General features: G+C 33.3%; 4 protein-coding genes across 8 annotated transcripts in view; 1 reads left to right on the top strand and 3 right to left on the bottom strand.

Annotated features, from left to right (window-relative positions):
• The window catches only part of LOC122631314 (MAP kinase-interacting serine/threonine-protein kinase 1-like), a 31636-nt gene extending 17546 nt beyond the window's left edge, over positions 1–14090 (bottom strand). The window contains exon 1 of one of the 4 annotated variants that reach the window (XM_043816883.1): positions 13934–14090. In XM_043816883.1, the coding sequence (XP_043672818.1) occupies positions 13934–13951 (18 nt within the window). In that variant the 5' untranslated portion in view covers positions 13952–14090. Of the gene's footprint in view, positions 1–2510; positions 2595–8608; positions 8642–13225; positions 13322–13933 lie in introns of those variants that run through there. The other 3 variants (XM_043816881.1, XM_043816884.1, XM_043816882.1) reach the window with 3 other exon arrangements.
• Positions 14091–14199: 109 nt separating this feature from the next.
• On the top strand, positions 14200–17481 carry LOC122631313 (nitric oxide-associated protein 1). Its single transcript, XM_043816879.1, has 5 exons — positions 14200–15927; positions 16006–16302; positions 16391–16712; positions 16781–16998; positions 17120–17481. The coding sequence occupies exons 1-5, from the start codon at positions 14664–14666 to the stop codon at positions 17299–17301; spliced, it is 2283 nt and encodes a 760-aa protein (XP_043672814.1). The 5' UTR covers positions 14200–14663; the 3' UTR covers positions 17302–17481.
• LOC122631318 (spermatogenesis-associated protein 6) lies at positions 16734–19439 on the bottom strand. Of its 2 annotated transcripts, none has more exons than XM_043816895.1 (7): positions 19063–19439; positions 18611–18970; positions 18419–18538; positions 18252–18364; positions 17781–18173; positions 17331–17698; positions 16734–17263 (listed from the first exon to the last, which is right to left on the bottom strand). In XM_043816895.1, the coding sequence occupies exons 1-6, from the start codon at positions 19114–19116 to the stop codon at positions 17545–17547; spliced, it is 1194 nt and encodes a 397-aa protein (XP_043672830.1). In that variant the 5' UTR covers positions 19117–19439; the 3' UTR covers positions 16734–17263; positions 17331–17544. The 2 variants fall into 2 exon arrangements, with proteins under 2 accessions (XP_043672830.1, XP_043672831.1); XM_043816896.1 differs by having other exon boundaries at positions 18252–18352.
• Positions 19440–19514: 75 nt separating this feature from the next.
• On the bottom strand, positions 19515–20071 carry LOC122631324. Its single transcript, XM_043816909.1, has 2 exons — positions 19827–20071; positions 19515–19751 (listed from the first exon to the last, which is right to left on the bottom strand). The coding sequence occupies exons 1-2, from the start codon at positions 20066–20068 to the stop codon at positions 19592–19594; spliced, it is 402 nt and encodes a 133-aa protein (XP_043672844.1). The 5' UTR covers positions 20069–20071; the 3' UTR covers positions 19515–19591.
• Between the last annotated feature and the right edge of the window lie 81 nt (positions 20072–20152).

Raw genomic sequence — 20152 nt, 5'->3', positions numbered from 1 at the left:
CCCCCCCTTTTTTTTTCTTTGACGTTAACATTTGTGATGCTAACCAAATTGACAGCGACCACAAATCTCCATTTTATCCGATCGGTCGTATGGGAGTTCATTGGTGAATTGCGAATTATAGATACGTATGCACACGTCGATGTAATTTCGCTACGGAATAGCTAATTAATCATTTGCATTCGGAACACGACGATCTATCTATCTATCTATCTATCTATCTATCTATCTATCTACCTATCTATCTATCAACCCATCTAGTTATTTATCTATCTATCTGTTCGTACCGATCTAATACGAAATTAATACCGAAACGATAATGACGTCCACGTTTATTGACCTTCCCGTTTTATTTTTCCGCAGATGTATTTTAGTAGTAAATGAAATAGGAAGTTATCGTTCGATAATTCGCCGTGGATCGAACTCTTATCGTCGATATAAACAATCGTGTTTTTAAAATACGAATGGGACATTATCAATGAGGAAAATAGGCGGATGTAAAATCGCGTTATCCTATATTTGCAGATTATCGAGATAACTCGTCGAAAAGCTTTTTAGCGCGATCGTGATAACGGTAATAAACGGAGAAAAAGAGAAAGGTAAAGAAAGAAATGGAAAGAGAAAGATATCAAACGCGGCACTTTTACTCGTGGAAAGTCGGAATCGTGTTAGTAAGAAAACGTCTCTCGATCCAAACGAACGTCTTATAGCCGTCCTATTATTTACTTCTTCGATTATTTCTCGCTTAGCAGAGCGTTTAGAAACTTAGTTAACGAGCCGGATCATCGACGCGAGATCGATGCCTGCATCATCGATAGGAGAGTGGGACGACGTCTTTGTAAGAAGAAAAAACAACAGACACGGAGAATATATCGACGAGATATGACGCAAAATATACAATATTAATAATACCAACGATCTATCTCTATAGCAATCTACGTATATCAAATTTTATTATACGTTTCGTTACGCGAGAGAAAATATTATATTACGGGACGAATAAATGGATTAACATACGGGCCGTTCGTTTTGTCAAAAGAAAGAGTAGAGGGAATTGATAAAGTTTGTATTTATACGTTGTGCATCATTTATCATTCAATTGGGAATAATAATTTTTCTCGTTCGGTTACGTACTCCCTAATTATTATCGAGGAAATTTATTTTTAATGTAAAAAGTTATGCGTCGATCAAATGGTCTGGTAATGGAATTTCAAAAAAAATTCTAAAACTCGAATTAATCGCTCTGACATGTCAATGCGTCTTACAAGCATCTATTTATCATCTTGTTACACGTGACATATCGTTCAATGTCGAATCATTTAATTTATATAAACAAGCAGCTGCGTTTTAGCTTTTTTTTTTCCTTTTCTTTTCTTTCTTTCTTTTTTCTTTTCTTTTTTTTTTTTTTTCCTTTAAAGCGACAGCTATCATCGCGGAAGAAACAAACTAATTATACCTGCTGGTATTACACACAGGTATGATGTCATTAGGCAAAGACCGGGCGATCTCGTTCAGTGACTCATCGTCAGTCGGTCGAAAGCGTTTACAATATACGATAGTTAATTAACCTATAATAATGCGCGTAAAAATACACAAACGTAACTATCTCTTATCCATTAACGAGAATCCTAGCGAATCGAGTTAAAAATAAAAGTGACGACAAGTATTCGATAAGAACAATATTTTTATTAAACGAGTCAATACTCGTTTACAATTGAAAATTCCAAATAATTCAATTAGAAAGAAAAAGGAGGAAGAAGAAGAAGAAGATTCACAGGTTTCTCAGAGAAATTAAACGATAGATACGATTTACCACGCTATTGGACGAATCCAAAAATGGAAGGTCATTGACCACGGCGTTCTCTCGTCGTTCCAGAGAATATACTCACACACATTCTCTCTCTCTCTCTCTCTCTCTCTCTCTCTCTCTCCCTCTCGCAATATTATTTTCGGACTACGTTCCTAGTATAATTTGCAAATGCACGAGCTCTAGTCTAAGATTTTAAGCAGATTCTATTAAGAGAAGATACTTTCCCCCTTGTTCCAAGACCTTCTCGAGAAGAGATCAAGCCTTTCTTTCCATTTTACTATTTTCACTAATAATAACAATTTGATCATACACACACAGACACACGTGCGGTGCACGAACGCACATACACACAGAGAGAAAGAGAAAGAAACACGTGCACAAAATCGATCGGAAGTAACGTAATAAAAGAGTGTCTCATTAATAGCATGATTTGAGAAGGAGGACAAGGGACAGCTGATGATCGAAGAAAGGAGAAACGGTATGGAAAGAAAACAAGTTTGCTAGCAGGTAGAACCGCGAGCTTGAGAAAACAGGCTTTCTCCTTCTCTTTCTTTCTTTCTTTCCTTCGAGTAAACTTGGAAGTGTGTACGTAAAAGCGAAAGAAAGAGAAAGAAAGAAAGAATGAAAGAAAGAAAAAGAAAGAGAAAGAGACAGAGGAAGAGAGAGAAAAAGAGAGAAAGAGAGACTATGGCGAATGACTCACGGAATCAGAATCAGCCGGAGAGAAAGGATTACTCGCGAGTTCACCCTCTAGCGTTTTACCAAGGAGCATTTACGCTCGAGCGACTACAATGGAGGATCGCTACTATATTAGCAGATAAATCTACATTCGTGGCTGCCGCCTTCCGTGCGGTTTTAACGATCGTGTACACGACAAAACCACCAGCAGCTCCGCCGCCATCCTTCCTTTTCCTTTATACGTGGAACGTTCTTTCTTTCTCTCTCTCTCTTTCTTTCTTTCTTTCTTTCTTTCTCTCTCTCTCTTTCTGTCTCTCTTTCTGTCTCTCTTTCTGTCTCTCTTTCTTTCTTTCTTTCTCTTTCGTTCTCGAGGGCAACGAGTAACTCGTGCGAGAAAGAAAGAAAAAAAAAAAAGAAAGAAAACGAAAAAAATAAAAAAGGCAAGAATTACACGAGCGAAGGATATAACCGCCACGCCTGTTTGAGATTCTTCGGTAAACATTGTCCGTCGAGGAGAGTTATTCCTAGCTGGAAAGAATTACGAGAGGCGTTGCGATTTTTATAACGTCGATCGCATAACTTTCATTTCCTTCCTCGCTTATCTTTTATCCTATTCATTTCAATTCACTAATTTTCATTTATTCCTTTCAATCAACTCAATGGATCACGATAGCGTTATATAATAATAATGATAGTAATAGTACTAATAATAATAATAATAATAATAATAATAATAATTAAAGGAAAATATTAATTCGCTTGGATTTTACTTTCGCGAAAGTAGAAATATAGTGTAAATGTCTGTATTTCTGTATAATACGTATAAACCGTGCTTAGATAACTATATCGCACAAGAGTGTACTTAATAGATCTCTTAATGCATACTTTGCGTCTTAGAGCACTCATGTATGTGCGTTTAATGAACCGTACGATTCAACGGAGGAGCAGAGAGGTTCATGGGAGGAGAAGATTTATTTAATCGATGGGTCGAAAATTATGGGGAATAATAATAGATCGATTAGAAAGGCGTCGATTAACGATCGTATTTGCGATATATTAAACTATACAAAAATATAATTTATATACATAAATATAATTCTTTGTTTATAGAAATATCAAATCGATAAGAAATCAATATTATCAACGATTTCGAAACTTTTCTTCACAAAGTTAATTCATTGTCCTCTCGGTACACTGACCTAATACGAATTGTGTAAGAATCAATGTATACACAGGTTTGTGTCAGAGGATTCGCTGAGCTGAAAGAGGGAAAAGAACGGCCACTCCGAAAAAGAGCCAATGAACTTGATTGACCTGAAAGAGAAAGAGAAAGAGAAAGAGAAAGAGAGAGAGAGAGAGAGAGAGAGAGAGAGAGAGAGAGAGAGAAGAGAGGTGCCTTCAAACGTTCCACGTTCTTCACGCTGTTTCTTCTTCTTCTTCTTTTACTTTTTTTATGTTACCGACTTGCGCCGTTTGTCTCGACCTCCTTCGATCTTTGTGAACTTTCGTTTTACGAGTTTAGACGCTTACTTATATTCTATGGCGCCTATCTTTCAAACCCAACCCAGACTTGAACGATCTCTTAAGAATACATTCGCAAAACGATCATAGGTTCTCTCTAATAGTCACGAATACAACTCTAACCTTTTTTCTTCCCTTTCCTTTCTTTCTCTCCTTCTCTCTCTCTCTCTCTCTCTCCCTCTCTCTCTCTCTATCTATCTCTATTTGTTATTGTATTTATCGTTAGAATTCAATCACAAGTGCATCGCAAGATCGCGTTATTGCTGTGAGTAGAAAACCTTGACTTTATTGCCCTGCTAGGCCAACAACGTGCCACCATCTCCTTTCCCTTTTTACTCCGCGCTTCGTTGCTCCGTTGATCAGTTGGTTTCTATACGCGAACGCGTATGCATACACATATGTATATATATATATGTGCATGCATATATATATATATATATATATATATATATATATTCAGAACGATACAACTATTTTCATTATGTTCGTTGGTATACATACTTGAACAAGTTTGAGACGTAGTAAGAGAACTATTGGAATCTCTCTCTTTCTCTCTCTCTTTCTTTTTTTATTACTACTATTTCTTTTTTATTCGAAATAAAAATCGAAAATATTCAAGCCGAGCGAGACGAGTTTTAATATCCATCGTATTGAAAAACATCGATAAAACGATGGAACACCGATTGAAAAAAAAAAAAAATCGTTCGGGAATCACTTTCTATCGCCATATGCCGTGCGTTAAAGTGACATTAGAAAATAGTTGGGTATCGATGAAAGTCGGACGTGATCGGTTTCGATATTCGCCGTCTGTATTACGAACGATTAATTTTCCTTTCGTTTTTCTTTCTTTCTTTTTTATTTTCCATCTTCTTTTCTCCTTTTCCTTCTTATATATATATACGTGCATGTATATCATAAACGATAATTACAAGATTCCTCTCTTTTGGTGTTAGAAATGGATGGGAGTCAGGCGATATTTGTTTTTTCTCGTGTGTTTGTAAACAACGACGTATCGTTGATAGCAATTCTCGTTGAGAGCACGCGTCGACCCACGAAAAGGAAAGAGAGAAGAAGAATAAAAAGAAAAAAAGAAGAAAACAGAGAAAAAAAAAGAAGAGCGATTAGATACGCCGAAGAATGTCCTGCGTATATGAATACAGAGTTAGAGTTTTAAATCAGGCTTGCGTAACGCGATCGCGCTCAAGCAGAATCCATTTACTCGTTCACCCAATAGACAAATATTTTTCTCGCAAGAACATACATAGATATCGATAAGATTAGAAAGAACACGTAGGAATCGTAACGTTGATTCCATCTTGCTCCAAAGTCTTTTCTTGTATATATTTATCTACGTACCTACAAATACGCGCGCGCGCGCGCGCGTGTGTGTGTGTGTGTGTACGCCTAGTCATATATAAACGACGTGAAATTCTATCGTTTAAGCGTGCTATCCGACGATGACCGACCGCGTTGTGAATTTTAACGAGGCTCTTCTCCTCCTCCTCCTCCTCCTCCTCCTCCTCCTCCTCTTTCCTCCCTCCCTCTTCTTCACCTCCACCTCCACCTTCATCTCCATCTCCACCTCCGCATCCATTTCTTCCTCCTCTTCTTCTTCTTCGTCTTCTTCTTCTTCTTTGCGGTCACGCTGGATAATGTCACGCAGAGCACGATCCTTCGACCGATACTTAAATATGCGACTCGCGAGTAAAACGATTTTTCTCAGACGAAAGTCGAGAATTGATATCTTATCTCGATGGTTTTTATTTTTTATTTCCTTTATTTTTCCTTCTTATTTCAAATTTCATTTTATTGTTTTTCTTTTTTCTTTATTTTTTTTTTGTTTCTTTTTTTTATTTATTTTTTATATATATATATATTTTTTTTTATCTTTAATATATTCACATTTTTTTCTCTTCATCGTAAGCTATTATAGAAAATAAATAGATACATCGATTATTCGTACTTTACAGTAAACAAATTTTAACGATCGAACGAGCATCGATAAATAGTTCGATGATACTATCAATAAATGCGTATACACGTATATGTACGTATAATCGAGAGATAAATCTTAGAAAGTTCAGGGTTCCTAGCTAGTCATTCCTTCTATTCTCACACAACTATATTTATAGGTATATAATATATATATATATATGTTATATATATTATATATCTCTATATATACAGTGTCCCAACGAGAAGCGACCATTAGGATTGTTGTGAAATTTAATGACTTTTTTCTGCTATCTCGAGTAATAAAATCGTTGGTTCACTCTTTTTATCAAATTATTTGACCGGAAAGAGTCGTGCTTTGATTTATTAGAGCTGGATTTTTACCCGGTTATCGTAAAAATCATTAAAAATGACCTGAATATGACCGGAAAAAATGTTTCTTCAACACGATGGAACTCCTCCGTGCTATGCAGCCCCGATACGGCAATTTTTAAAGCAGTATTTTTCCGATCATTTACGTCCTTTCATTTTTTCTTCTATGGAGATATTTACTATCCAGAGTAATTTGTCATCCAACCTCAGCTTCATTAGGAGAACTTCAGGCCAGAACGACGGCCCAGAAGAATGCCATCGGATTACACGGGATGTACTATAAAACCTTCGACGCGATACTCGGCAAAAATTTTATTATCGCGTGGAGAGATCGGCAATACACATTTTCGTTATTTCATGATGTAAAAATTGTTTTCAAGCTGAAATTTCGAAACGCATACATCTCGGAAATTATTGATTCAAATTAACAAGAAATATATTACGCTATTGTAAAGAGAATTAAAAGATCTTTCAAACGATAGACCCTGCCGTAAAACGATCCCTGTTGCCATATAAGATTTATGAGAAGATTAGAAATCTCCAAAAGGTTAACCCAAAAACAAGATTGACCTATCTCGGCATTGTTCGAAAATATCATCAAATTTCGTAATAATCCTGATGGACACTTTTCGTTGGGACACTCTGTATATATACGCACACATACATGTCTCGTATACTCCTACAAAGTTTGATGAAACGCAGTTTGTAAACATACCACATTGTATGTGCGTTATTCGAGGACCGGAAGTTGCTCTAATCAAATTTATATTCTCGCTATCGTGTCTTCCTGCATTCTAAACGTGCCTCGAAAGAAGAAACATTTATCTCGACCTTCGTTAGGAACGAACATTCAATTTTTTTTTTTTCATCCTCCTAAGCTGATTTCTAACGATCGATTTATTTAATCGATGTTAGGAAAATTCATTTGAGAATATTTAGAATTATAGAGAAAGTTTTATTAGAGATACTTACTTAGAAAGGATATTAAGATATATAAATATATTTTTAGAATGAAAAGATTAGACGCGAACGTCAAATTTCGTTCTTTCTTCGATTAGATTAATAGATATATCGAGACGACTATCCTGCTCGTGTTTTGCGATGTTTTAAGCGTTATCTTAAGAGTGGCCTTTCGCGAGAGCAAAAAAAAAAGTGAGACGGATGGAAAGAGATAGCGTCGCCACTTTGTGATACGGATTGATAAATGTACTCGTTACGTCATAAACTTTTCACGTAAAAGGCAATACATACATTGATTTCTAAGCTGAACTCAAGTTGCCTTGAAGGCGTCTATCAATAAAAGACCAAGTAGATAAATAAACATAAATATCGTCCAGTTGCAATAGCCTACGGTGAAAAATAATTAATTATATAAGGCCGATCGAACATTTGAATTTCATAGATTCGAGAACCTCTTTGTCGTAGAATAAATCAAGGTGACGTATTAATTATATGATTTTTCTTACGACTGTAGACGATTCTTCGTGGTCTTTTTTTTTTTCTTCTTTCTAATTGTTTTTTCTAACATTTTTCCTTTTTTATCGAGAAAGGAAACGTAAGAGAAAAATGAAAGAGAAAAAAAGATTATAAAAATTTCACGCTCATCTCGTATAAAATCCAATTGAAATTTTCTTTTTTCATAATACTCATGTTAGAACGGTGTCATAACATTTACGTAAAAGTTCGTTGACATTCGGACTAAATAGAAGTAAGGAAAACATAAATTCTTAAGCGAACGAGGTAAGAGAGGGCAAGGGACGCGGGGTATATGTACGTAGGCGATTAAACAAATATCGGTATGAGTCAGGCACATAGTAAAGGAACATATTTGTTGCACACGGTAACATCGCGATATCGAGGCGTGTTTTAACAGGTACGTTTACTTTTATCGCGTCTCTCGTAAGACCTATGAGTCATCTTAAGTCACGCGAGGCATATCATCAATCTTTTTATTTTATTTTCTCTCTCTCTCTCTCTGTTCCTTTTTTTTCTTTCCTCCCCCCTATATCAATACTTAGTAGTTGATCCTTCGAGAAACGCGAAGAAGGAAAGACAAATCAGACTTTCTTTAACTTTTTTTCGTGTCTCAACATAATCTATATAAAATATTTTTTTTAACGAAAAAAAAAAAAAAAAGAAACATTCTCGTAAATATCTATCCAATTATATAAATATGTATGTGTATATATATATGTATTTATGCATCGTCGTTCGAAAAGACAAAAGAAATAAATGAAAATGAATTCGACTCGAGATAGACGTTTTATAATGACTTACATAAATATCCGCAGACATTTGTCACTTTTGTCATTTATCGTTCCTTCCTTTCCACTTTCCCCTTGAATACGATTAATGTATGTATCTACATAAGTACAATAATATTATCATCCATCGACTAAGCGAGTACTATATTCTCTCTTACGCGAATGGACTTTTTTTAATCAAACGTAGTCGTAAGAATTACAACGAGAAAATGTTATGAGCACGGTTTATTGTGGCAAGAGAGGCCTAGCTCGAGCGAGTATTTATAACGATACTTTAAACGGGAATCGTGCCAAGAGTATAACGGCGATTTATATCCGCCATCTTTAGCAACAAGGGAGAGAGAAAGAGAGAGAGAGAGAGATCACGACTGCGTCCACTTTTGTTTCGTTGTTCAATCGTACGATGACATTATGCATAAACACATACACACACATAACATAAACTATCTAACTATAAAATTTATCGAAGACATTTTTCTATTTCTTATACGTAGAAAATATTCGATCGACGTATATATTTATATATATTTTTTTTTTTTCAACGAATTCCTCGGAAATTTACTATTAATAATAATAATAATAATAATAAAATGGGAGAGAGAAAAGGAGAGAAGAACACGTACGATCTCGAGTCGTGCCAATTTTACAAATAATTCTGACGTTACTAACGCAAACGATGTTTTCGTCCGTCTACTTTGTTTCGTACGTAAGTAAGTAAGTAAGTAAGTAAGTAAGTAAGTACTACGTACGTAATGTTTCGTACTAGTTACTATTCCGTATTGGTTTCGCAAATTTCTTGATCTTTTTCTTTCTTGTTTCTTTTCTTTTGCTTTTTCTATTTTTTCTTCACCTTTCGATTCAAATCACTCTCGTGCTTGGACGTTTAAGAAACAGAGAAATATCGAAACACGGTATTAGAAACTCGACCGTAACCGTTAGAACACGCATCGGTGATATTTTCAACGTGATTTGCATTGCTAAAACGTTGACACGGCACAGACCTTTTTGGTCTCATCATCCTGTTTGTTTATCGACACACAATGTAAACAATCGAATATGCGGTCGACTTCATCCTCGTATTTTCGATTAGCTTCTTCCTCTTCCTAACATTTACACGTGTCGATGTGTATCAAAATAGAATAAATTACTATGGTGGTGCTATGTAATCGTATGTGAACGATTAAACGTATGTGAACAACGTACCGTTATTAATAATAGTCATAATAATAATGAAGACGACGACGATAATGATAATCTCGATACTTTTTTATTTTTTCTTTTTATTTGCAAAATATTACGTTCGACTCCGAACGACATTACGATATTGTCAAAGTTTATTTTAGGATAGATCGATCTATCGTATTAAACAACATGAAAAAAAGAAAAGAACGATCGAGAAAAGTCAGTTCTATGTTTTCGAATAAAATGAATATTAAAAAACATATGAGAGATGGTAATAATTAGCTTTGCGCGTGTGTTTACGAAGTATCAAAGTATGTACATATGCCATGTGTTAACTGGCATATGCGTCTTTGCACTAAACAGTATCATGAAACGATGAAGGAAGATAGATGGAGAGAGAGAAAGAGGGGGGGGGGAGGGAGGGAGAGAGAAAAGAAAGATCAATTAAAATATTTATATTCCACGCAAGAAAGACTTCGTGGAATTTCTGATGGCGATAGCAATATAAAAGATATTTCAATTCAATATCTCTTTAATTAAGAGTGTATGTACACACGTAATATAATTTTAACGAAGATCAAATAAAAAGTAAAAGGAAGGCAGAGAGAAAGAGAGGAGACGAACAAATGTTCGAAAGTAAAGAAAAGTTGCATAAGACGACACCTAATCTCATTAAGAATAGCAAATCCTTAGTGTCTGACGAAAGGGCAAGGCAAGTCCGAAAAATTCGAAGGATGATGCACTCCGCTTGATAATCCTCGCAAGTTGAAGGTCATGACGTAATAGAGAAACTCCATTGAGAGGTTTCGAATCCAGTAACCAACCTATAATCACGTAAGCTACTTTAACCGGAAGCAGACGTGTACGAAGAGTGATCCGTCGACCTTCTCCTTCCTCTTCTATCGTCTTTATTTCGTAAACTTTTAATTTTACTAATTCTTTCATCACCAAGAGCAAAGTTACGTCAGAACGATTCCGCGGTTTGTTTTCATTATCTTTTGCTAACGTGGAAGTCTTACAAACGTACGGTGACATATGTATCTTACATACATTAATATCGCGCAATCGTTCGCGTGTATCATTTAATATTAATAATATTTAATAGGTCTCGCATTAATTAAGAGCTTTATATATGTATGCATATAGGTATGTACATTTCATTTGATTCGATTTGATAAGATTCTTAAAAGATATAATAATTTGTTATTACGATAATTAATCGTTATTGAACATAATTCAGAACGATTTTCTTTCGAGTCATTTAACGGCCACTCGTTGTTATTATCGATCCAAGTCCTTGTTCATCCAAGTTTATGAAAAACGGCGCGTGCGAAGGATAAACCAGAAACCGGAAAAATATTTACGATCGACTTTTCGTGTGTGTGTGTATATATATTATATACTATATATATATATATATATATATATAGTATATATGCACATATGTACGAGCAAGGAAGCATGTAAACGAGGAAGCGTTCAAACGTATTCACGATATACTTATCTACATACTACACCCACTAAACCTGCTGACTCGTCAACGATGAGCACATCATTAAGTGACTTCTCTTCCGAGGATATAAATGTATCTACTTATGTACATATACATACATGTATATGTATGTAAACACAGACATATAAAATTATATATCGAATAGATTTCACCGAAAAGGTTATTGGCCCAATGATGAACGAGTTTATATGATCGAACTACTACTACGCTCGTCTCGTAAAATATATCAAAAAAAGGATAAAAACACGTTGCGATATTTATGTAAATCTTACGATAATTCCAAGTCCTTTCTTTTTCCTTCCCCTTTCCTTCCTCTCTCTTTCTCTCTCTTTGCAGGATAAGAGCTTCCATATCTTTCTTATACCGGATAAAAAAAATATATCGGAATATCACGGTGAGAACGATCTCGGCAAAAGGAAATAAATCAATCGACTTACATAACTACGTATTTCTTGGAATGATATTCGGCAAAAGAAGGTAAAAAGGAAACAAAGCGTGCGACAGAGAGAGAAAGAGAGAGAGAAGAGAGAGAGAGAGAGAGAGAGAAAGAGAAGAAAACTTGTTTACATCGCAGCCGGCAACACGTGACTTCTCGTTCGACGCGTTGATTGGTGCGTAGGGAAGAAGGGGGAGAGAGAGAAAGAGAGAGAGAGAGAGAAAGAGAGAGAGAGAGAGAGAGAGATGGATAGAAAGAGAAAAAGTAGGAGGCACGCAAGAAGACGATGTCGTGTTGATCACACGTTCGTATTCTTTCTCACAATTCATACAAACTTAAATTCATTACATAGAAGGTAACGCGTCTTTCAATTTTCTTCGACCTTCAATATAATTACACAGGGTGACTCCGAAGTAGAAATTAGAACAACGATATTAATTATTAAGAAAGGCTCTTAAAAAGGGAAAGCGAACGTGACAATTTTTATCTTTTTCTTTTTGTTACTTTTCTCTTCTTATTAACGTGTAAATAATGTTGCGAATAATAAATGCGTTGCGTTGTATCTAATACGAAGATATTATTATCCGTATAACGTTTACGTTAGGAAGATAGAAGTTAAAGTTATCGACCTTGTACCTTAATCGGCTCGGAGTTAATTCTGACGTTAAATGGAATATCACGTTCGTGGAATTCAAGATAGACTTCTTGCATATATCGAGAATAATTTTCACGACCTTACACAACCTTAACGTTATTTCCTCGGATCGTTACAACGTATAAACTAGTGTTCGCTAGTTCGCCATTCGTATCGCACGTAACGTCGAATCTAACCAATCGCAAGAGAGCGCGGGAAAAGGATAAGTAAGCGTAACTCGTTTGAATCGAGGAATAGATTCATCGAGTTATAAAAGAGAGAAAGAGAGAGAGAGAGAGAGAGAGAGAGAGAGAGAGAGAGAGAGAAAGATAGAAAGAGAAAAAGAGACATGTCTTTCGACGAAAATAAATATCTACGCGTGCATTATCCTATTCGTATTATTCGTAGAATAATAATAGTAATGATATCTCTCGCGTCTTCAATCTCTCCCAGAGAGACTCTTCCGCGTTATACTTAAAACATTCTCGACCTCGTCGTTTGGCTCCGATGCTCGTTTTGTTATCCGGGGGTTTCTTCAAATATAACTTGCGTTTATGCGTCTACACTATATACACACGTTTCTTCGTCCAGAAAATGTCCGTGGAAAAAAAAGAAAGATGAAGAAAAAGAAGATAAATAAATAAAATTAAAAAAAAAAAAAACAGAAGAATAACGAGAAGAATAACGAAAGAAAGTACAAAAAATAGAAGTAGAAATACAAGTAGTAGAAGAAGAAGAAGAAGAATGCAACCATACTTCGTAGAAGATTGAAAGCATTTTGGAAGGTGGCGTACGTGCAAGCCGAGCTTCGAGCGTGATACAGCCCTGACCCACTTTCGTGTCTTCGACCGGCTCAAGTACTTACTCCGTTCGCTTCGAATCTTCGATCTCCTCGGACCCTTTCGTTCCACGCACGTGGATGCACGTATATTCGAAGAATGAACATGTATGGATAAACTGAGAAAGTTTAATCCTTACGAGTTTCATCCTCTATATCGAATGACCTTCCGTAAGGAAATACTTTTTCTTCAAAAATCAATGGGAACGATAAACGTTAGGGAGAGTCGACACGTGTCTGTAATATCGAACGCGTGTAAAGTTTTACGATTAATCCGACCTTCTGTTCTTTCTCCGATTACCTTTGTCTTTATTCACAAACAAGAAGAATTAATCTTCGCTCGTGTTCACGCTAGAACGGTATTAATTTATTTTCAACTTCGATATGGTTGTATACAGAACGATTCTCGAACGAATTGTATATATAGAGAATAATACAAAAGAGTAATTAAGAAGAGATAAATCAAATTTAATAATACTCGCTGAGGATTTATTCCTTGTGTCAGTGTTTTCATGTTTTTAGTAATCATTTGTAACTTGTACAATAATAATTATACCAATGAGTCGTATATCTTCGTATGAACATATATTAAATATGAAATACACGAGAAGGTGGATAGAGAATGATAATCGATCGTTCAGTAGTACCACGATTACACGATAGACGATTTTGAAGTGAGCGCGCGAATCCGTTCTCCTGGAATATGCAGCCAACAAAAAAAAACAAATGTTTTACCTTCCGAGATTCCGCCATGCTACCGCCAAACAAATCACACAACTCGTTTCGTCGTACGCTTTCCGAACGACGCTCGAATTGACACACTTCTTTGACTTTATATGTGCCACTCAATCGCGTACACCATAGAAATAACGTAATCCATCGATTACTTAGATAATCCGTCTCAAATCTTTTATTTTTCGATGTGCTACGCAGTTACACGCGTCCGGCATTTTTCGTCATACCGGCGAAATGCGTCGCGTGGCGGGAAGCGCGACGCCCTATCGACTTTCGATATATCGTTTATAATCGCACTCTCTCTCTCTCTCTCTCTCTATTTCTCTGTTTCTATCTGTCGACCGAAGTATCCATAACCTGCTTTTCGAACGAGTCGAAGGCATGGTTTATAATTAATAATTTCGTTAAATTGAAGTTAACCTAATCGTTTATGTCTTTTACTGTAAAACTGTTAATACGAAATTCGAGTCATAAATGTTCGTCGAATAAAATCTTCCAGTGAAAAGATAGTATAATGCTTAAAGAGGTTTAATAGGTTATGAAGTAGGTTATGAATTGTTTTGAGTTTCGAAAATTAGAAATAAAAGTATAGTTTAATGATTATATTTATCGTGTAATTATTTAACATTATAATAACAATAGGAATTTCTGGTGATAATTATATCCTTTTAATACGTTATACGTTTCACTTCATAAATTATCGGAGATATTTGTATATAATATTTGAAACATGTCGATTAAAGTAACGCTACATACGAAGCTATGGACAAAATTTAACAAAAATAATGATATTTATGGTTTTTTGCGATTACATTCTACGAAATTCTCTCTCATTCAAAAATTACAATATTCGACGAAGAAAAATTTTGATGAAAATATTATCTACAAAATTGATCCAAAAGTTGAATTCTTAAGAGATAAAATATTGTATAGCGAATATTTGTTTTATGAAAAGATTAAATTGGGATATTTAAAGCGTTTAAAACTAAAACAGAAGTTGGAACAGATACAAGAGAGAAAACAAGTAATGCAACAAATAAATGAGCCCACATTTAGTGTTATATTAAACCATATTGGTAATAATAATTGTACAGACTTTAAATCTATAAATGAAACAGAAACACTTTCCGATCCAGGTGATAAAAAATCATCTAAGATCATACACATGCCTTACGCATTTACTGATAGTTTTACAATTGTGGATATGCCTGTTGAGAATATTCCTAAAAACAAGAGTGATGAATCGTCGCTTAATGAAATGTATAAGACCTTGTATGAAAAATATTTAGAAACCACAAATTCAATACAAGGTAAAGAAAAACCAAGTTTTATAGAGTACGAAGAAACCTATCGTGAACAGGAATTAAAAAACTTACGGAATGTTGCGAGTAAGTGGATGGATGATTATGAACAATACAATGATATGCAAGAAAATCCAAGTGATTGGCTTTATGGTTCACCTAATCAAAACATCGAAATTAGTAGTATCCCATGTGGTGGTTGTGGAGCTTTATTACATTGTAAAGATCAAGCGCTTCCTGGTTATTTACCCTCAGAATTATTCTTAGGTGTAACCAATGACGAACTAAAAAGCATGGTTTGTCAAAGATGTCACTTTTTAAAACATTATAATACAGCTTTAGATGTGAAAGTATCTTCAGAAGATTATCCAGAACTGTTAAAAGTTATAAAAACAAAAAAATGTGCAGTTATTTTAATGATAGATTTAACAGATTTTCCATGTAGTATATGGCCAAATATTGGTAGTATCTTGCATCCTTATACACCAGTATTTGTAGTTGGAAATAAAATTGATTTGTTGCCTAAGGATTCGTCAACATTCGAAAGTCATGTTAAAGAGTGTATATCAAAGGCCATAGAAGATGCAGGAATAGGACAAAAAAATATTAAACATATATCCTTAATTTCTGCTAAGACTGGATATGGAGTAGAACAGTTTATAAATAAATTACATAAACTATGGGGATATAAAGGTATATAAAAATTTATGCTATGTAAACTTAAAAAGATATACTTGTTTTTTCTTATTAGATCGCATCTTAATATTGCAGGAGATGTATTTTTAATTGGATGCACAAACGTAGGTAAATCTTCGTTATTTAATGATCTCTTACAATCTGATTATTGTAAAGTGCAAGCTGTTGATCTCGTACAACGTGCGACGATATCTCCATGGCCAGGAACAACTTTGAATTTGTTAAAATTTCCTATTTTGAATCCTTCTAAGTGGAGACTTTATTGTAGAACATTGAGGTTACAAGCTGAGACAAAAAACGAGCATGCAAGAGAATTCGTACAAAATTATCAATTAAGATTATCGCGTAATATAGAACACGCTACATTACAAGGTACATTAAGGATGTCTTATGTTGTTCACTTAAAATTTATTAAATTCAGTTCTTTTTTGTATCTTGCAACATTATTAATATTATCTAGGAGCTATTGGTAAGACCTTTACATCACACAAGATCAATAATTCAAAGAATTTCGATGTCTTTTCTTCAAGTTCTGAATCTAATAAAAATAAGTTTGGATTGGATGAAACTAGTCCTGAATATATAAATAGCCATTGGTGTTATGATACACCTGGAACTATTCAACCGGATCAAATAATGGATTTATTAACAATTGAGGAAATAATAAAAACATTGCCAAATAAAATAATTTCACCTAGAACATTTGTTTTACAACCAGAAGAAACAATATTTATAGGAGGTTTGGGAAGGTTGGACTATTTAGAAGGAAACGAATTTATTAGGTACTTTGTTTATATACCAGGTTTAAATTGCATCCATATATTATTTCTATAATTACAAATTTTTACAGATGTACAATTTTTGCAAGCGACGAATTACCTATCACAATGTGCCGTGTCATTGATGCGGATTATTTATATAAAGAATTATTACACACAGAAGCTTTGGTTGTGCCTATAAATAATCCGCAGAGATTGAAAGTATGGCCTCTCTTACAGTCAAAACAGTTTGAAATAACAGGTATCAGTAAAATAGAGTCTACAGGAGATATTGTTTTATCAAATGCAGGTAATTCTATGTATACAATATGAACGATTAAGTAAATGAAAAATATTATAATATTAATTTAATGAGTTAAAATATTACAAATTATTTGAAAATCATAAAATATTAAAATATATTTCTATAGGTTGGATAGCAATCACTGCCAAAGAAAATGAAAAAGTTAAGTTACAAGGTTGGACTCCATGTGCACGAGGTATTCATTTAAGAATACCAGCTCTCTTGAAAAAATCTGTTACTCATCGTGGTGCAAGGGTAGCAGGTACACCGGCTTATAAAAAAGGAAGACAAGTTTATATAAAGAAATAAATTTGAAATTAGTGTTTTTTGAAACTTACTCTGTAAATATGTATATAGTACATTGAAGAATGTAACATGAAAAATTAATACTGTAATATAATACCACAATACATGATATTGTGGTCTTCTAGTTATAAAATTCTGCTTGTACTAATATTTATTTTTTAAGAAAAACAAATATTTCAATAACACAGGTCCAATTTTAATCACGACATCATAATATAAAATGCATGATAGATGCATGTCAATTTTTTATGGATCAATTTCTTCAGCATGCATTCTTGCTTGTTCATACATTCTCTTATAAAATTTTTCCATATTTTTGTAAAAATCTTTCAATTGATTTTGTTCGCATTTATGATAGGTTTCATTTACGTTATCTACCGTTTTTACTTTCGATCCTAACCTGCAAAATAAATTATGTATATGATATTTTTTTTATTAGTAATAATTATCTTACAATCATTTATTAGTAATAATTATCTTACATCGATACTGTTGGTTCTTCTTGTGCTGTATGTACATTGTTTGGAGATTGAATAATATTGTCATTTTGATCATTAGAAAACTGATAAATACATTTAGAGAAATGATGGTCTTTTAACAAATCCTTTTTACAATAAATATTATAACTTTGCGCAGTATTAGTTGGATCATTTTGATTAGAAAAGTAATATTTATATTTTAAACAAACGGGACATTTGTCATAAGTATGTAAATCATTATATGAAGCTAAGGGTTTAGATTTTTTTTCTGAATAACATGGTTCACAATCACAAATAAATCTTTTTCCTGCACAACAATATTGATCATTAGAACATTGTATTCTTTTAATAGGATATGTATATGAGTTTAACTTATTATTTGATTTCTGTTGAGATCTGTAAAAACAGAATAAAATAATTGATTAATATAACTATATTTGTCCTATATTTCTACTTTTTATATGCTATACATACAATTGATAATTTTGATCTTTAATTATTCCTTGACTATGACAAACTCTTTTTTGTCTGATAATACCCTTGACTGGTCGTTTTTTGCTGATCCATGATACATTCTGCAAAGTATTTTTTTTTACAGGAATTATGATCGATGTAATTTAAAATTAATAACAACCTAATACCTTTGAGTTTATTGTTTTTGGATTAATAATATGTATTCCTGACGTCTTAATATTATTTATGTCTATAATTCCTTCTATAATTGTTTTTGTAGACACTTCAATTTTAGGTGCTATTATACCCTGCACATATATATATTTTATTGTATTGATGAATTAAGAATGAATGTATATAAAAACATTTGTTAATCTTACAGGAAAATATTTAGTAGATTCCATAAGTAAATCTATATCTACACAAGCTAATTGGTCTTTAAGACATGATGTAGGGTATAATAAATCAACTAAATTTGTTTCAAATGTAGCTAAAATGACTTCTCTACCAGAAGGTGTAACCCATTGTACTAATTCTGCAAAAAAGAATTCTTGTTCCAGGCTATGTTGTAATTCTGTTAAAGAAATTACATGAAAAAACATTTTTTCAAATGTAAATTTTTCATGAAATAATAATGGAAAAACTGGTGTAATTCTATGAGACACTCTATTAGAATTCAGAGTATTAATTTTTAAAGATATTTTTCCATTTGGACATAACCAGACACCGGGACAAGTTACCTATAAAAAATCACTAATTTTATGATCCATTTTATTTGAAAAAAAAAATAAGCTTTACTTTGGAAAATTGGTGACAATAATTATATACATACAGCGCGAAGATCAAGCTGTATTTTAACAAAAAAACCTCTTCCTGTCATGTTCATTGACAACTACTTCACTAGCACAAGTAATTCCATTGTATTGAGCAGGAAGAGTTTTTGTTTTTATTTTTCTATCACCATTGGTACTATCACCACGCTTAATTAATTTTTTTAATTATTTAATAAATTATATCAACAAAATATTCTCTTAGACATTTTTATTAAATAAGGCACTTATCAATTCTTTAGAAATTGCCATATTGTCAGATGAACACTGGTATATTCTAGTATACATGTTGCCAGGAAACAGTAACACAACATTAGTATTGAATTTGACATAGTTGTAAAATTTATATCAAGATAAGATTTATATGAATAGGATTTAACATGAGTTAATCACATATATACGAATATACGAATTAATAACGTTCTTATAAACGAAGATATAAAATTTTATCTTTAGATTTTATGGATATATATGTGTATATATATATATATATATATATATATATATATATATTTTACGTGCATAAAAGTATCATGTTTTAAATGGGACACCAGTAAATCTCTCTACTGGTAGACCTTTTTGAAGATGTCGTTGATATAACTCTTTCTTAATAAAATCACACTCTTTTTTAGCAAAATATAATCTTGGATCAACTGATCTTGGTATCAATGGTTTTGTAAACCATCCATATCTAGAATCATTTCAAACAATTAAAAAATTTTTATTTGTAGTATGTAATCTTTTATAATTAACGTTGATAATTTACTCCATATTAACTGAAGGAGGTCTAAATTTATAAATATCTTTTGGTTTCAAAACTGTACGTTTCTCAATAAAATTAATATATTCTTCTGGAATGTCAAGTAAAGAAATAGCGTCATGACGTGCATAGAATTTTCCAGTCAAAGATTTTATTTGAGTTGTAAGAACGTATTTTTCTTGTAGCTTCAATGTACGACTTTCTTTTTCATATCGTTCGATATAGAAACGTAATTTAATAGGATCCATAGAAAGGATCTTTTCATAAAAACAGATATGACTAGCTTAACAGGTTCAATCATTAATCAATCATTAATGAAGTTGCTCAAATGT

This window comes from Vespula pensylvanica, chromosome 8, assembly GCF_014466175.1.
Source record: "Vespula pensylvanica isolate Volc-1 chromosome 8, ASM1446617v1, whole genome shotgun sequence".
NCBI lineage: Eukaryota > Metazoa > Arthropoda > Insecta > Hymenoptera > Vespidae > Vespula > Vespula pensylvanica.
Note: the sequence above shows the minus strand (reverse complement) of the source record. Positions and strands in the feature narration are given on the sequence as shown.

Excerpts from the sequence above, each read along its gene's own strand:
- LOC122631313 (XM_043816879.1), top strand. The coding sequence starts at position 14,664 with ATGTCGATTAAAGTAACGCTACATACGAAGCTATGGACAAAATTTAAC. Across the intron at positions 15,928-16,005 it reads TAAACTATGGGGATATAAAG|GAGATGTATTTTTAATTGGA; the intron begins GTATATAAAAAT and ends TTAATATTGCAG. Across the intron at positions 16,713-16,780 it reads GAAGGAAACGAATTTATTAG|ATGTACAATTTTTGCAAGCG; the intron begins GTACTTTGTTTA and ends AAATTTTTACAG.
- LOC122631318 (XM_043816895.1), bottom strand. The coding sequence starts at position 19,116 with ATGAACATGACAGGAAGAGGTTTTTTTGTTAAAATACAGCTTGATCTT. Across the intron at positions 18,971-19,062 it reads TACAGCTTGATCTTCGCGCT|GTAACTTGTCCCGGTGTCTG; the intron begins GTATGTATATAA and ends GATTTTTTATAG. Across the intron at positions 18,539-18,610 it reads AATCTACTAAATATTTTCCT|GGTATAATAGCACCTAAAAT; the intron begins GTAAGATTAACA and ends ATATATGTGCAG.
- LOC122631324 (XM_043816909.1), bottom strand. The coding sequence starts at position 20,068 with ATGGATCCTATTAAATTACGTTTCTATATCGAACGATATGAAAAAGAA. Across the intron at positions 19,752-19,826 it reads CCTCCTTCAGTTAATATGGA|ATATGGATGGTTTACAAAAC; the intron begins GTAAATTATCAA and ends AAATGATTCTAG.